Source organism: Peromyscus leucopus, chromosome 8b (assembly GCF_004664715.2).
Source record: "Peromyscus leucopus breed LL Stock chromosome 8b, UCI_PerLeu_2.1, whole genome shotgun sequence".
Classification (NCBI taxonomy): domain Eukaryota; kingdom Metazoa; phylum Chordata; class Mammalia; order Rodentia; family Cricetidae; genus Peromyscus; species Peromyscus leucopus.
In genome coordinates, this window is record NC_051086.1 from 3,751,828 (window position 1) to 3,770,130 (window position 18,303).

At 43.6% G+C, this 18,303-nt stretch overlaps 1 protein-coding gene across 1 annotated transcript in view; it reads left to right on the forward strand.

Annotated features, from left to right (window-relative positions):
• The window catches only part of Dock2 (dedicator of cytokinesis 2), a 419,098-nt gene that overhangs the window by 190,753 nt on the left and 210,042 nt on the right, over nucleotides 1-18,303 (forward strand). Inside the window, exon 27 of the mRNA XM_028894904.2 lies at nucleotides 9,226-9,321. Within this exon, the coding sequence (XP_028750737.1) occupies nucleotides 9,226-9,321 (96 nt within the window). The remainder of the gene's footprint in view (nucleotides 1-9,225; nucleotides 9,322-18,303) is intronic.

Below are 18,303 nucleotides of genomic sequence, written 5' to 3' on the forward strand. Positions count from 1 at the left end.
TCGGGGAGTTCCTGCTGTGGGAACTCTATCAGTCATCGCTGAATGAGTTGCTGATATCTATGTTCTGTCCCTGAAGGATGATAGGATGGATGATTAGGGGTATTTTCACCATAGGAAAGAGAAAAGATTGTGTTGATTTTGGCTTCTCTCTTTCTCCCCCTGTCTTTTGTGTGAGGTCAAACTGTATTTCAATAGCAGCTAAAAACCCCCAACAACAAAAACAAAAATACAAACAAATGAACAAACAAACAAACAAAAACAAAACAACAATAACAAAAAAAAACTTCTATGCCCTGAAGCTCCCAGGTTCTTCACTGATTCCATCTCCTTGTTTAAAGAATCACTCCTCATTCTCTCAACCATTACTATTGCCCTCCTAGTAGATCTCCTAATTAATTATAGAAGATCTATATCTACTTTATAAGAATCTTCACAATTACTTATGTGTGAGCTACTCCTGCTAGATGGTGAACTAAAACAATGACATGGACCCAATTCTTATTCACAAGAGAATTCTCTGATGACTCACGATCTACTTGTTTGGGAGTGTGAGGGGGCAGGTAGGGGTGGGAGTATTACCACCTCCCCCTCAGAGGAGCTTGTTTTCTTAAGCCTCTCACTAAGGCTGCATTGTAACAAGAGAGTTATCTTTGAGTCAAGGATGCAATACTTCAGGTGTCAGAGTTACAGGTATGTCTGGGATATGGGAGATCTTGCTGATATCCACAGGCACACACACAGGTACCACAGTATGACTAAAGCTGTGCAAGAAGTGGAGATGAAAGCTGAAGATGAAAGGGGAAAGAAGAAAAACTGAGTGGAGATGAAACTCAATAGTCAGTGAAGGAAGGGGTAAAGAGAAGGGAGAGAAACCTTGAGGGCAGACAGGGGACTCACTGGGAAGTGGGGTGTGAAGGCATGGAAAGTCCATCTTTGATAGCTTTCTAAATAAGGAGTTTCAAAAGTCTTTAACATAATGAAATTCTTTTGTTATCCTGTTCCCATGGATGCTTTTCAAATATATCATCTACCAAACAAGCAGCATTTATTAAAGATTAAGTAATTTGTTTACTCATTAATAAAAATCAATGTTACGTAAGCACCATTCTGAATTTTCTGACCATTAAATTTAATGAACAGGTTGCCTTGTTCAATGTGTTCTTGTTCCAATGAATCTTGACATTTTCAGTAGCCCATGCAAGAATATTGATGAGAGATGAGTATGCAGTTTCTGGAATGATTACAAATACCCTACAGCGTCCCACTTTTATGTTAGAGACCTCAGAGGAACCCATGGCTGCAGGGCCATTTACTCTTTTGATTCAGTTTGCATTTAAGCATGGAGAGTTAATATTTTAAAACAGTTTAGATAAAGAAGCCTAGAGTATTTGGACATAAATGGTTAATCAGCACCAAAATATGAAACAAATAATTGAAACTAATAATTGCTTAAGTAACTATTTAAAGATGAATAGTATATTAGCTAATACTCAATTACAACTCAATTCTTGTGTGATTGTATTGATTATCTTTTTACTGGAGGGAATTTTCTTTTTAATAGCCTTGATATGTGTCAGATGGGCTTTCAAAGTAAGTCTGTCTAAGCCTGTTGCTTTGCTCAAGGAACTCTGAAAAGGATAGCGAGAAGCACAGCCTCAGAGTTGAAGGCTGCTGAACCTGTTTTTAGGGTGAAACAGTTGGGGTTGCAGATCCCCTGGTCATTTAATACTTGTTATTCCTTATTGTGGGTAAGCTGTCAGTTTTACAAGACTCCTTCTTCTTCTTCTTCTTCTTCTTCTTCTTCTTCTTCTTCTTCTTCTTCTCCTCCTCCTCCTCCTCCTCCTCCTCCTCCTCCTCCTCCTCCTCCTCCTCCTCCTCCTCTTTTTATACTGTGTCTCACTATGCAGCTCTGGCTGTCCTGGAACTCACTATGTAGACCAGGATGGCCTTGAACTCACAGAGATCTACCTGCCTCTGCCTCCTAAGTGCTGGAATTAAAGGCTTGCATCACCATACCCAGCTGCAACAAGATTATTGATTTGGGAACATTTACTTCGCTTGTCCATTTGGATATTACAGATAGTGAAGTGTTGCTATAATTATCACAGGAAGCAAAGGAGCCTTGCAACCAGAAAGACAAGGATTCCCCTCTGGTTCTATCACCAGAGCTCCCTGCCTAAACCAGTCATATACATCTCTGTTTCCTTACCTTAATCATGGGAAGAGCCAGTGTAGCAGACATGCAAGCTTGTTCTCAGGATTCGGAGATATGGAGCACCTACAATGCCTGGTGCATATCAAGTCCTCAGGTGTAAACTGAATGATAGTAGCTAGAACAGATCCTGTTTTACACCTTGCAATAGGACAGTGCTTAGCTCCAATATGTTTGTCAAGGTGCACTGAGATAAATACAGAGCACACAACCCATTGCCTGGAATGTAGTCAGAACTTAACAAATGTGAATTATGGTCTTTATTCCGATCCCTTTATTCAGCCTCCATAAGCGACTCTTATTTTGAAGAACGGAGAGCAGATTAGAGCATGTCTGATATGCATACTTATATATGTGGCTTCATCCAGTCTTCATTTATCAGCATTAAAGTGTCAGAGTTACACATTTAGAAAGGTTTGAATTTTTTTGCTTCTCTAGGCTGAAGGTTGGAGATTCCTGTGTATTCTAATAAAAGCCCTCAAAAAACAGCATGCAAGATCTGCATAAAAGCAGCGATTTGCTAAGCACATCGAGACTTGCATTGTCGTTGAAAATGATGGTTTTGTTGTATGTGTGTGTTTTTAAATCTGTCAGGGAATGGAAGTTAAAAGCATTCAGTAAATGGGATAAGACATTTCGTAGCTGTACCATTTAAAAGAAAAGGTTAACTCACGTTACTTTGCATTTCTGTCAGGAGTGATGCTAACAAGAGCGACCAGAATGTGAGACTAGGGTTGCATCTGTAGCCCTAGCATGGGTGGGAGGTCTCAGAAAAGGGGGCAGGGAGCATTCCTGAAACACGTCACCTCCCTAACAGGGAGACTGAGGGCTGCCACAGTGCACTGCAGTCCTTGAGATGGATCCAGTGTCTCCTGTGAGTTCATTTTCTCAGCGGTACAGGCTGCCCTTTATTACTCCGTCACAGGGAAAGAGGTTATCTTTCTTCTAGTGTCAACTATTGTGAAAATTTTCAATGAACCCTAGCAAGTAAAAAGTTTCCCTTTAGTATCATATATATTCCTCTTTCTCTTTGTCAGACTTCAGCATTAACAATTTCATGCGTTTTCCCAGAATTTTTGGTAAAAAGTAAGCTTTTTTTTTTTTAAAGTAGTACTTTGTGGTCAATTACAGAATGCACCAAGAGTCTCTTTCCAAATCAAGGTATGTCTATTGTTTACTCCATTGTATGGATGAGACACCATGCATCGAATAGGATTTCTGACTCGAGAACTCTTATGACTTGCTACCTGAGGACATAATAATCAGGGAGATATTATATAAACAGATGTGAACACAGATGTATATCTTAGGATGCTCTTTGGATAGATTTGAAGAGTGACTTTGCTTCTCGAAATGCTCTATCCCTTCACCAATTCATTCCTAGAGAGGTAGATAGTGCGCAAGCCTGGACTGGAATTGAGCAGGCAAGGACTAGATGGGACAAGCCTGAACTGGAATCAGGCAGGCTGGTACTGGAATTGGGCAGGCTGAGACTGGGGCTTGGATTGACACTTCTTTACTGTGTGACCAAATCTGGAGCCTCATTTTCCTCATTTGAACATCTGGAATATAGAAGCATTTCCCTTCTTTCCTAGATGCTTTCAGGAGTCTCCTGCTCACAGGAGACTGGGCACTCACTCACATCCTTGAGAGTGCTGAGCTGCAGTTAGCTCTGCATTTAGAAGTAGTAGATTGAGTTAATGTCTGCAAAGTACTTGGAAGAATATGTAATGAAGTAAAACCTCAGAAAACATGACCTGTCAGGGTTAGAACTAGTCAGAATTTCTCAGTTCTGGCAGTGTGGGGGCATTGTACCTAATGTATAGATGAAGAAACAGAGGCCCAGAGGGCTAAGTTTGTTTAGAGTGGAGACAGACAAGGCGAGAGCATGGCTAGTGGCCATTCTGCAGTTTCTGCATCGAGACACTGTTCTGCACGGCACTGCTCAGACTGATGAAGACAGCTGCAGTCGTCTTGGAGGGCTGAAGGCAGCATCACGCTTTGAACCACTGGAAGATCTTGAAGCAGTTGGAACAGAGCTTGGGTCCGAGTAGATCATTCTCAGATAAGTCATGGAATTAGCTAATAATCCTGATGGTTTACATCTGGGACCCCAGTGGAGCTTTATATTAAGTGAAGTGAGACATTTAATGAGTCGCCACGTCTGCATGTATAGACTGTGAGATGCAGTGAGACTACAAACCACATTAGCCGACAATGTCAGAATTAGAACCCATGCCCACCCCCCACCCCCCATTTGACCATATCTTTGCTGCTGACTCTAGATCTCTCCTCCCCGCAAAAGTCTAATTCCATTGTAATTCTCAGGCAGATATTGCCCCAATTTTACCCAGAAAATGAACAGTCACCCTGTGAAGTGACAGGATGTGGCACTACTGCCCACCTTAGCCCTGACTCCACTACACTGAGTCCCCACCACCCCCGGCTGCTTCTGCAGCTTGTGTTCCAAAGTCAGCTGTTGGTCCAGCAAACTCTTCAAGGATAGTATCTAATTAAAACGGGAGGAAAAAAAGAGAGACTACCAAATCAAACCTCACATTCATGAAAAATCATATCTCTAGTGGTGGCCGAAGGGAGCAAGGGTATGAGTCTGTGCTAGACGGTAGCTGTTACTGTCTCTTCAAAGTCAGGCACTTTCTTTCCAGGTGAGTGTTTGTGATTCTTCAAGAATACAGCCAAGGAAAATGCTAACAACCACATATTACAACTGTTCCTGGGCAGAGGGTGAATTCATGCTCTCTCTCTCTCTCTCCATTTAGATTTAATGCTGTATATATGACCTTTTATCCTTAATCTTGTCTCTAACCCCAGTCTTTGGAGGTGGGGTGCTGGGGGGACAGGCAAATCCCTCAAGGACTTTGGCCTGAATGGATGAGCTCTGGGTTCAGTGAAAGACTGTCTCAAATAATAAAGTAAAAAGTGATTGAGGAACCTTCTGGCCTCTATAGGTATAAGCACATTATGTGCACGCACACACATGTATACCCCCACTCCAATGTATACATACATATACCATATACACATAGATACACATGTATACACATACACGTGCATACATATATACATATATAAATACATACACACAACTATACACAAAGAAATGAGAATTGATCATGGCTTATGACTCAGATGAAATGGCATGTATGTGTTTAAAACATATAAATATTAAAATATAAATATAAATATTAAAAATGATAATCTGATGGTCAGGAGGAATGGTAGGATACATGAGGAAGAGAGTAAAGTACTCGTCTTTCAAGCCAGTGCTTAATACATAATACCACTGTCAGGTTCAAGAGGAATTCTGGACAAATGGCGTTGGCATCGGTAGTGCCTATTGGCATACCATAACACATGCTGGCCTCCAGGCTGCCTTGGCATCACAAATACCTGTTACAGAGTCCATGCTGGCACCCTGGCTCTTCTCAGTTCTTCTCTTCCTGCCCCTACCACAAATGTCTCCAGCTCACGGACTTCCCTTCACCCAACGTCTGATTCCCTTACAACGTTGCCAATTCGATTTTGTGCTCTCTTGGTCCCCACCCTCTTTTGTCCTCCTCTCTTGCTCCCTCTTTTGGTCTCCCTTGGCCTCACTCTCTTCATCTTCCTCTCTCCTGCCCTCTCTCATGGCCTGGTCCAGTCTGCTGGCCATGTTCAGTTCACTACTTTCTCTCTCTGCTCTGGACTCTCCAGATGCCTCTGTCTATACTCCCCCTTGTATCTACAATAAAATCCTCCCCCAATCCACACCTTGGAGGATTTATGTCCTCAGTTTATATAGCCATCAGGTGGGAAAAAAAACAAACTGTTTTAAAATGGAATGATGTAAGCCTGTCGTAGGTGGCATGCTCACAAATACCAGAGTCACAACTCTGACAACTGGAATAGTGGAGAGTCTGTGTGAAGGAGAGACCCAGGATTTTGTTGTTTTGTTTGAAATAGATTTTTTGAAAATTCTTAAAAATGTATGCATTTATAATTTTCATAAAAATTAATAACATTTTATATAGCTACCCACTGTAAGTGTTCAGCATCCCTTGTGTCAAAGTAGAATTCTCAAACTATGGAAAAAAATATCAGGTTATCCAATTACAAGCTGGCATGTGTCAAGGTTTTACTTCACTGATAAAATAGGAAAAGAGACAAATAACAAATGAGATGCTTCACAGTATATGAACCTTGGTTTCCTGGAGAGACTGCTCACTGGTTAAGAGTATGTCCTGCCTTTTCAGAGGACCCAGGTTCAGTTCCCAGCATCCATAGCAGGTCAGTGACTCATGACCCTCTGTTCCAATAGCTCCAGGGGATCTGACATCTTCTTTTGCCTTCCAAGGGCACCAGCACTCACATGCACAGAGACACACATAAATAAAAATAAAGTAAATCTTTAGAGAAAGCATATAAGCCCTGATCTTTTGTGGGAGAAGAGATGGAACACTGCCATCAGGTCTCAGACAGGTGATGTCAGCACAGAGCAATAAGCCATAGCCTTTTCCAAAGCAATGAGCCGACACGAGATGCTATCTTCCACATGGTGACCTCTCACCCCTGTAGAATTCTCAAGCTCTGCAGAGAAATAAACTTTTGGTATCTACTCAGCTGTGGACGGTCTGTCAGAACTGTATTTCCCGAGAGAGTCTCCTCAGTTGATTTTATCAAAAATGTTCTATTAAAGTGTCATGTAATCCTTATTTTGCTTTCTTTTCAAGTTTTGGGTTTTTTTTTTTCCTTGCACATTTGCCATAAATCTAACCTTAAAACCCACTGAAAACAATGCAGTCTTACTAACTAGATGCTATTCACCTCCTGCCTGCTCTGCCCTGAGAGGACTGCCCCTGATAAAAGGGAGTGTGTGCATTAGGCAGTGGTGGCGCACCCTGTAATCCTTGCACTCTGGAGGCAGAGGCAGGCAGATCTCTGAGTTCGAGGCCAGCCTGGTCTACAGAGTGAGTTCCAGGACAGCCAGGGGTACACAGTAAAACAAACAAACAGAAAAGTCAATTAAAAAGGGGGGTGGTGTTTGCATAAATGGAAGAGCAGCATTAAAAAACGTTCACACCAGAGAGAGATTATCCAGTTCACTTTTCAGACGGTTGAAAGAAAGAACAAAGGGCATAACCCCTCCTACGACTGGATTTGGGTTGTGATTCAGAACCATGTCTGGGTTCTCTTGGCTTAAACTCACCTCATAGGTGATATGATCTCATATTGGGGAGATACTGTTCTGTATTTCAAAACACCAAGGGTTTAGGGTGACTCAAAAAGATGGATTGGCCACACTTCAGCCTAGCCACCCCCAGCTCTCTTCCTCTTCCTACTGGGCTTGTACAGGAGAGATCAATTAGAGTCCCTTCCAGATATCATCACCTATAATTATTAAAAGAAAAAAAAAATCACCGCAATTTGCAATGTGTTTAGGTTGGGTGGATTAATTTCTTTGCCAGGGCCATAATAGGAAGACTGATTTTGTCATTTCAATTACAAGCCACCGTTCGGTTTGGGTCTGGAAGACACTTCGATTGGGTTAGCCTCCACTTGCCTGGCACTGGAGCAATTAAGAGTGGCTGATTTGTGGCTGCACTTTTATGGCTTAGCACAGGTTTATCATCTTGAAGGTTTTCCATTTGCATATAAGCTATACATTCTTTGGGTGACATTTCCATATCAGCCAAGGTTTATATTATGCATTGCCTCAGACTGCACTTTCTGCTACGTGCAGGGAATCTGCAAGCTTGGCCAAGGATGCTGATGCAGACCAAGCGAATGTTGAGTCACAGCAGCCACTCAGCACTTGTTGTAGGTGGACACTTCAAAACTCTGGGCATGGAGGGCTTTACCTTGGTCCCTAACTGATGCTTCAAGTCAGTAACCTCAAGTTTTTGAAGTTGGCCACATTTATACATACAGAAATGGCAATACAGAGAAGAAAAGAGATTTTTGCCCAAGGTCACCCAGCTTCGATTAGGTGAGGTGGAATACAAAGTCAAGTGGAAAGTCGAGTCCACCTGATCTCAGAACACTCCCTGACACAGTTCCATAGTGGGACTTTCAGAATGAACGAATGGAATGTGACAGGTTTGCACTTTAAATACCAAACTTCTCCAACAGCCTAATTGATGCTCTTCGGACTAAAAAGAAATGGATGTTTAAAAGAAGCTAGGGTCAGGAGGTCTAGAGGAAAGGGGTACTTTTAATATCTATTTTTGTAAGGCAAGAGATGTAATCCTGGGGAAAAGTACGCTGCATGGAGGCCATTATATAAATTTGATGCAATTGTAAAGGAATGAAGAAAAGATAAAAGAGTAATGAATACATAGCATTGAAGATATTCTAAGAGAAAAAAGATCAGAAGTCATGGAAGGAGCTAGAAGTTGGCCCAATTGAAAACAGTATATCCATCTTGACAGATGGGGGAGACTAATGAAGCCTCCGCAGCAACCAGAGATCTGTGACCCTGTCCTCAATGCGCCAGTGAGTGTGAAAAAGGAGCACACTCAGAGCCGGACTGCCAGATTCGACATTTCCCCCAAGTTCCTTGCTGGGTAACCCCCAGACAAGTTCCTTCGCCTTTCTGAGCTCAAATCTCTTCATCTGAATAGTGGCAATCATAATGTTGCTCTTGATGAGAAAATGGGTGCTTAGCTGAGTACCAGGTGTTTAGTAAGTACTCAAATGTTAGTTCCTTGTACTGTAACCATGAATGACATACTTATGTGATACAAGCTATAGGAAGTGATGTCAGCAAAAGGAATTGTAAAAATAAAGAAGTCGAGAGCTTCCCTGTCCCTCCTACCCTTGAATCTTGGGAGGTTATGGGGATGGAGAGTGGAGCTCAAGTCTAGACAAAGACCGAGATCTGTCTTAGCTTGATGGACCCAGAGACTGGTTCTATCCGTGGTGTGCATGATCTGTCTGCTCACTCCCGTGTCTTTGGAAGAGTGAGCTGGTCCAGCGTCATGATTATAACAGTGATGTTTCTCAATGCATTGTAGGCCTTCACCTATGACCACATCCAAGAGATCATGGTCCAGCTGCTGCGCACAGTGAACCGGACAGTCATCACGATGGGCCGTGATCACGTTCTGATTGTGAGTAAACCCTTCTTCTTGTCAATCAAGTTTAAAGTCTCAGAGTGGATGTTTCTGGATGCCTTCGCTGAATGTAGCAACTGGTCATTGCTTCGTTTTTATAATAAAGGATTAGATTTTCCCCATCTGAGTTGGGAGAACATGGAAACTTGAACTCAAGTTGTCAAAATTTGTATGACTTGGGGTTTGTCGAGAATACCAGCAGGTGTGGGGTGTCGCCAGTAAACAGAGAGAGGGGAGAGGGCTTTTACAAACGAACAAGGTAGAATGTTCTGGAGACTTGTTTATCTTTTCTTTTGGCCTTGTTCAAGAGGTGGCTTAGACTCAGGGTTCTATGGACTTGATTTTCTAAGTGGCTTTATTGTGTGAACTCTGCCTATGTTAGGTCTCAGGCAGTCCAACAGGTAGTCCATATATCCAGAAATGAGCTTGAGATGGACTGTTAGGAGGATTTCTGGTGGTAAAAGCCAGCATTCCTCAGGAACTGGTTCCCCTCTGCCAAAAGGAATTATTCCCCTTGCCTCTGACAGAAGAGACAAATGGTTCCATTGGGATCCACCTATGATTGCACACCAAAGCCCATGCTGGCTACAGGCTCCCTGGGTCCCTACCCAAGAGTACTTGTTATACATTCCAAAACCCTCCAGGAGCATCCTGGCCTTTCTCACTTCCCAGGATTTCCTCCTCCCAGATACCCTTTATAATGGCCAGGTCCTCCTCTCCCCGACCCCGACCAGGCTGTGGCTATTCTCCCTCCTCTTGTAGATAGCCCTGGCCATGGCCAGTCTCTTTTTCTTTCTGCTTTGTACTCTTCCAGATGCCTCTGGATATTTTCTTTCTTTTACCTGCAATAAAAACCTTCCCCTTAACCATATCATGGAGTGGTCATGTTGGCAGTTTCCTTACTATACCCTCTCACATACAGAGGTCAGTGCTAATTTGGGGGTAAATTTTCTGCACAAACACTTTTTTTTCTGAAGCAGGGAAGATTGCTGCTCCCAAACAAACAAACAAAAAAAAACCCATGACTAACACTGTGATCTCTCCCATCTTGCTTTGAACAAGGGCCAAACTTTGAGACCCTAACAGGGACCAATTACTAGCAGAGATGAGCACACCCAGCCATGCCTCTCCTCTGCTCTAACCCACTGGCAGTTTCTCATCTCAGGTAGGAGAAAATTCAAACCACTGCCAGCTCTGGAGGCCCCCCTTCCCCCTTGTTCATTCCTTTATGTGTTCCTCCCACACATAAAACAGAATTCTACTTGGTGTCTGCATGCCAGTTCTCTCGCTGTAATCAGATTGGCCCAGGAATCATCTAATCAGAGAGGTTTCCTGGTTCTGATGCCAGTCTGCCGCGCTTGGATCCCTCCATCCACTTCCAACACTGTGACATGGTTCTGACTCTTTCTCAGCATGTCTCCCCTGTGCTGTATTTGGTTATTGTCTTGTTCTCATTTTGAAAGTGGAAGCCCAGGGAAGCGATTTCTTTTTTAATCCCTACAGAATTTTTGAGTCCCCTAACATCAGCCAGAATAGTTGGTACTCAATAAAAACGGAATAAAGATGTGAATGAATGTGTAAGTGAATGAAGGAATGAATAAATGAGTGAATGAATGAAGCACACCAAGCATATGTGCTAATGTGTAAAGACCAATGCTATTCAGCTCAGACTGACTGGCTCCATGCTAGAGAAGATCATAATAGTTAACAGAATTCCCATGTCCCTGAGATAAGATAAAAATCATCCTGTATGTTTTGTGATGACTAACTACTCCTGGCCATGGGGCCTGCCTTGCAGTGTGGTTGACCTAGCCAGTGACTTTCCATTGGAGGAAATGGATTTTCCCTTTCCCACCAGGTATCAATGTTTCCTGATTAGGGGTGGGACTTCGTGTCTCCTTGTTCCTTCAGTCCTGGGACTGGCTGGCTTGAACCTGCCCTGTCACAGTCTCTGAGTCCATACGAGCACCAGTCCTGTTTTGTCCAGAAGACCCTGTTGTCCTTGGTGTCATCCCCACCTCTGGATCCTGAAATCTTTCTGCCTCCTCTTCCACATAGATCCCTGAACCTTGAGGGGCGGGGCTTGAGGAAGACATCCTGTTTAGGACTGAGTGCTTTGAAGTCTCACTCTCTGCACGTTGTCCAGTTGGTTGGCCAACACATAACAAACCCCATATTTCATGTTGTTTTGTTTTAGCATTTTTTGTCTTACTGTTTTTTGTTTGTTTATTTTGATTTTCTTTATTTTTTGAGATAAAGAGAGAACATGAAGTTGGGAGGTGGGGAGGACCTGGGAAATGTGAGAAGAGGGAAAAAGTATGAACAAAATACATTAAATGAAAAATTTTAATTAAGAAATACTGTGTGTGAAATTTCCTAACATTTAAGTAGTGAATGATTATGAACTGGCTTCAGCTTTCCAAAGGCAGAGTGGCATCTCTGTTTTACTGTGGTGTGGAAGGAGCCAGGGTGGGGATATCCAGTGATGGCTGCTTCATGGATACAGAGCCCAAGAAACAAATATTGTTCTAATGGTGGCTGAGGAGACTGTGGTTCCTAAAAGGAGCCTGAGTGCCACAGTCCTCTATGAATGTGGCTCTGTCTACTCCTGCTTATTTACTCTCTGTGCCTGATCAGTTACTGTGTGTTCCATACATCTAAAGAAGCAAGGCTGGGCTGGAAGTGAGCTTTATATGTGTAAGACCCAGAATTCTGTGTCCTAGCATGCAAAGATGATAGATAGATAGATAGATAGATAGATAGATAGATAGATAGATAGACAGACAGATAGATGATAGATAGGTTGATAGATGATAGATAGATAGTGATAGGTAGATAAAGATAGATAGATAGACAGACCTACAGACAGACAGACAGACAGAACACTGAAGATTTGGTGGCACCCACAGAATGCTGCAGTGTCAGGAGCTTCTGCTTCCTGGGCTGCACAGTCTTGTCAGTAGTCTACCATTTTTCTCACTTACCATTCTTCCAGTGCTGAAGTACCACCATTTCTTACTGAGTTAGAAGCCTCCCATGCGTGGTTCCCGGAGCGCACCTTAGATAAGCATTTTATGACCTTCCTAATCTTTATTCCTTTTCTTTGAAACGAACCTGAAGGTGATCATCAATCCATTTGGCTCGTTCTGTATATAGCAGGCTCTTAACTCCCTGCCTTTCCTTTAGAGCACCAGTTCTTTAGAGCGGGATCTGAACTGTAGAACACACTAAGTAAGTGGTGTCTGGTGTTATTTTCCTGTCTATCTGGTCCAATGAGTCTCTGTCCCTCTGCATTATCAGCTCCAGTGAGTGATGGCAGAGTGGTCCTGGTTCCCTACTGCCGGTTTTATGTGTGTGTTCATTGATGCTTTACTATCGTGACTGGGCTTCCAACACAGGTTCCTCTTGCTGTCTGGATATGCCCCTCCTCTCAAATGTCCAGTGCTTTCCCCACTGTCTGTGATACAGCTCATAAAGACATGGAGATCATTCTCGCTGTCTGGAGTCCACTGTGGTCTCAGTTACTCTTTCCTTTAGGCTTTCATCTGACTTTTTGTCTCTATTTCTAGAAAGGTGATGTCTGGGTATTGCCTGCACATACCTGACACCCTTGCTTTCTCCATTGCCTGGGCATCTTGCGTTGTCTACCAGGCCTTCGTGTGCCTTCTCAGCCTGGTAATCGCTTACCTAACTTTCGAGGTCCAGCCCAGATGCACACTTTAGAACATGCTTTAGAATGTAACCGCCAAACATACTTTTATGCAGTTGTATGACCATCACAGTCTGGATCACTTCCTTCCCCACCTCAACTTCATTTGTGGTCACTCTCCATCCCCCTGCCCCTGTCCCTAAGTAACTGCTGATATCTCTGGCTGTATCCATTTGCCTCTTTGGGGGACTTCATAAGGTGAAATTACACAAGTTTCATTTCTCATGCCTGGCTTCTTAGCGTGTTCTGCAATTCATCCATATTTGGGGACATGTCATGCTTTGTCCTTTTTTATTGCTGGATAATATCCCAGTGTATGAACATAATGTTTTCTTATTCATGTACTAGTTGCTGGATTTTTGGATTGTCTTCAACTTTTGGCTGTTATAGGTTATGCTGCTATGGTAATTTGCTTATAGATTTAGTGTGAGCGTATTTTAGTTTCTCTTGAGTAGAAATCTAGTAGTGGAATTGCTGAGGCAATTAATTTCTTTCTAGGAAACCACCCAACCATGCTCCAGAGTGGCTGTGTCATGCCACATTCTACAAGCTGTGACTGACAGATCTAGTCCCCCATTCTTGCATCGACAAAGCTGCAGACTCTATCAATCCTAATGGACTTAGAACAGGACTACTGAGACCTTTTCATCTCATCTGACCTTTCTGTTGTTCTGTTTCTGAGTCACTTTTGTTTGTGAGCTTGCTCTAGCTCCTCTCTTTGCCATATGATGTTTGAAAGGTTGTACCTGTCTGTCCAGTGCATAATCTGCCTTCTTCATGCAATTGCTTTGAAAACGGATTCTCCATATGAGATACATTTGTGCATGTACCATCTGCACAGAGTACTCATGCATTTCTTCAACATTTGTGAGAACCTGTGCTATCCTTAGAAGAGGCTCAGACACAAGTGGTACATGATCTGTGTCCTCCAGAAAAAAGATCTCATCCGGTGGGACATCTGCCAAGTATTCCAATCTCATGGTCCCCCACATTCACCATCCATATATTCGGGAGCTCAGGTTTTTCCCTTCCCTCCTAGGGCTGGAGGAATCTATACCTTACCCTCTAGGTATTTGTTTTCAGAGCCCAAGTGTCAGGTAGGGCCATCGGCTCATGGACTTCCTTAGTACACAACAAGCCGAGATTCTGTTGTTTCTCTCCTACATTCTAAGACCCCGAAGGGGAGAGACTTTGTTCCACATGTCCTTTTATCCTTAGCAGAGAGCCTTGTGAAGAGAGGGTATGGAGCACACACTTAGTGAGCAAGTAAAGGAACTCATGAATGAAGGAAACTTTCCCCGGAAAGGCTGGGGAAGCGAAACCTGGGTATTTCCCCCAGATTGTCTTTTCTTTTCAGCAAATGTGCTTTCTCAGTAACAGGTGCCCACATTTCAGGGAGTGAGAGGGGGATGTAAGGTTGGCCTGTTCCCAATTTCTTTGTCCCTTGGTCTGGTCCCAGAGCCTTGTGGGGATGCTGTTACAAGCTAATCTTTAGTCTTTGCTGATGTAACTACAATGAGGAAAGAGCTGAATTGGGAAAAATAAGAAACAGAAGGAAAACCCAAAAGGAGTTTCCTTGTGAAAGTTTCATTTTCACAAAAGAGACCTTTCTAGAAATTCCAAGAATAGAAAGATCTCTTTCAAAGTAAAGAAAATGATATTGGAAAGTAATTACTCAGGGGTCAGGGGTCCCTGTCTTAGTGCCCAAGGCCCTGATTTAATTTCAAATTGAGATTTGACAAGGAGGAGATATTCCCATTCCACCCATCACTTTTAATTTTCCAGACTTGATTTTTATTGGTTAGTTTCCATTGCTTGGGAATATTAAACAATCAATATTTTTGACACACGCCATTCATGAACAGTGCTTCTGAAATCCCAAACAAGACCTTGACTGGAGGCAGGTGGCAACCGCAGCATGCCTCTTTCTATGGGTCAGATAGTATCTGCTGTGGCTCAGCACATTGTAATTATCATTTGCTAGAGATGGCCACCCCTGATTTGCTGTAAGTCACCTGCTTGAACAATGGATTGCTGGTGATGGCAAATGAGCAAAGCAAAGTCTATAAAAACCAAAGTCAAGGACTCAGAAGCCTGATGCATCTCCATTTCTCTTTGCCAGATTCTAATCTGTCACAGAACAAATTGTTCACCTGAATTACCAAGGAGGAGCTTGACTTTGATGGCGAGAGGGGTGGCTTGATTTGGTAGAAGGGGCATTTGAGAAGGGAGACAAGAAGGGCTCCACAATCTCTCCACAGAGAATGAGCAAAACACAATTTAACATCTTTAAATCTTGGTTTTTGTTTTGTAATGGAGTTTTCCCAAGTTCTAGCCCTGAGAAAACTCCTCCCAGAGTCCTGGGGAAGAGGCTACATCAGGTGTGGGATATCTGAGGGAAAGGAATCTATGTACACCACACTCTTTTGTTCGTTTACTTTATTCCTTTATGACAAACTCTACACAGCTTCAGTTCTGTCCTGAGTCTCAGTTCCTCTTTGTACCTACTTTTTCTGTCCCCTCATAGCCCTTGTAATAACTAAGCCCTTATGCTTTTGGTCTCATCTTCGTCCTCTGTTCCTCCGTCCTCCATCTATATTTCCTGGCTCCTTACTCCTGGCGCTGATAAACTCTATAAGAGATCTGCCTTCCACTCTACAGAATCTCTGCCTTTCTCTCTTCTCTCTAGTCAAGTGACTCTGTCTACCCTTTACAGAAAAACTGCCCTTTTCCTTCCCCTCCTCACCAGGTCTGCCCCTCTGGAATCCTGCACCAGTCCTTACTGCACCTGGTTATGCAAAAACCTCAGTCCTCTGTCAGTTGCTCTGGAATGCCACTAGGCCTGAAGGCAAGGGATGGTCTGAGCTTCATTTGCACAAGAAGCAAAGCTATGCATCTACAGCCTGCTTGTTTCCTAGGCTCAGGGGGCGGTGGGTTAGTTACCTAGAGGTTCAGCAGGTCTGAGAAGCTGAACTGTTGGCCAAATGGTCTAGTAACATATGGACCTACAAGAATTTCATAGCAGAAGATAGCTGAAATATTAAAAGCTGAATAACACCAAATGTTCTGTGATAGATGGCTTCCTCTAGAAAAAAATGTCTTGAAATTTCTAGGTATAGCTTTAATATCCAGCTGAATCTCTATAATATATTCTTACAGCCCGTAAGAGTTCTGTGTTCCTAGCTTCAGTCAGGGCCATAAAATAGTGTGCTGCCCATGACTACTCTTGTTGACTAGCGATGTCCACCTGAAATACTGTCTTGAAAACGACTGAAAGAGCTCCATGTTAGCTCAATGTGAAGAACTGAACTGGTTAGTGCTGTCTGTCATAGCTGGAATGAGTGAACAGTGATATATAGAAAATATTTGTAAATATTACACATTGACTGCAACTGTTGGTGTTTCTGTTCTGGCCTAGTCTAAAAGTGTTTTTATAGTCGATATTTTCTTCTGTACCTCTTTGTTTCCTTTATGAAGGCTGATGTGGGAGCAGAAGAATGACAAAAAGACACATAATCTTGAAGACCCCACATTTTACCTGTTAACTGTTCCTATGTAAAATATGCCATGTCTGTATCCAATATATAAGGTGCACTTTGGTTTTCTGTGGTCATAAGACAGAGAAAATGCTGTCTCCTTCAGAGATGTTTGCACATACAAGAAAGTTTGACCTTGTGGTATATGAATCCTATCCTGAGGTCTAAGGTGCAGACTTAACCATTCTGTCCAAGGCTAGAACAGACACTGCGGTACTGAGTCAGAGGGAGGAAGTCCCGTATAGCTAAGGTCACACAGCTAGAGGAACGAGGCAGGATACAAACAGCATCACCTGAGTTTCCCTCCTGGAGAGGTATTATCCTACCTGAGGGCTGCAGAGCAAGGCAGACTTCCAGGCCTGTTTATCCCAGAGAGGGCTGGACCCTGTCCCTCCTTTACCCAGGCTGGGGACAGTCACCCCACAGCAAGAATCAAGCACAGAACACACCCACTGCCAGGAGGAAAGCGATCTGGTAATTTTGTTGAAATTGGGATCTAGCTTTTATTTCGAGTAGTTCAAATGAGCCTCTGGGTGATATATTTTGGGCCTAATTACCCCGCTTTTCACAGAGGAGTCTGTCTGCGGAGTGATTAAGGGAAGGTAACTGCCGTTGGCATTCAGAGCACTTTGTTAAAAAGGAACCAAGGGGGAAATCCGGAAGTCACCCCAACTCTACTGCCTCACCTAACAGGAGCCCAGGAAACCCGTCCCGTGTCACCAGAGTCTATGCCCTGACTTCAATTCTCTTCATTCTTGTGGTGCTGAGTGGGACGCCACCACCAGAAGATGAGCCAGGGACTCCAGGTGGCCTGCTCAGAGCCACGGCCAGACCCTTAGCGACACCTTCTCCCACCTCCACCCTACTGGATGGAGAGTCCACGGAGAGGATGCATGTGGTGCCCACCTGGACCTTCACTCGGCAACCCGACCCCTTGTTAAATTACAGTGTTTATCAAACTTGGTCGCTTGCTGAGCAGATGCTCACCCGACAGGCTAACGTCTTTGACCTCACTTGGCTTGGGTCGGTTACTGCTGTTGTACAGTTGACAGTTGAGGCACAGAGAGGTTGTGTGACTTGCCTGTGAGCACACAGCTTGATGGTAGTGGAGGAGCTGAGGTCTGAAACAGGGGATGGCTGTTCTAGAACCCCCTCTCTTAAGGCTGCATTGCATACCGTTGGGTTCCTAGTGAGCATGTTGAACTCTCAGCTGCCAATTGCCTTGACTGTGGGAACTAAGGAGATAGCCCATGTGATGACCTTTCAGAAAACTTCAGAAAGGCATAGATTTGGGGTCGATTTGGATGGCAAAGACATGTTTAGAGACAGTTGTCTCAATTCTGACACTTAAATCTCAGAGCTAAAACTAGAGGGGAAAAAAACCTTTGTTTATTGAAATATTTAGTGTGTTTACTGGGGCTGGGGGGCTGACCAGCCAGCTTGGCAGTAGAGGGGGAGGCTGGGATGAATCACTTAAGTGCTGGGGAGGCTCCTCCTTCACCCCCAGCTACCCATCCAGTTCCTGAAGACCTCCCAGCTAACAATGTTTCCTAGCCAGGGTGGAGCCGTCATCTCTGCTCCTGCTGCTTCTCCTAAGAGCACACATGGCCTCCCCACTTGTCCAGTCTAGAGCTAGTCTTCAACCAAAGGGGTCCCCCGAAGACCTTTCTGGTTGAGGAAGAATCTGTGACCCCACAACGTTGAAGGATGGAGGCCTCTTGGAGTGGGACCCTC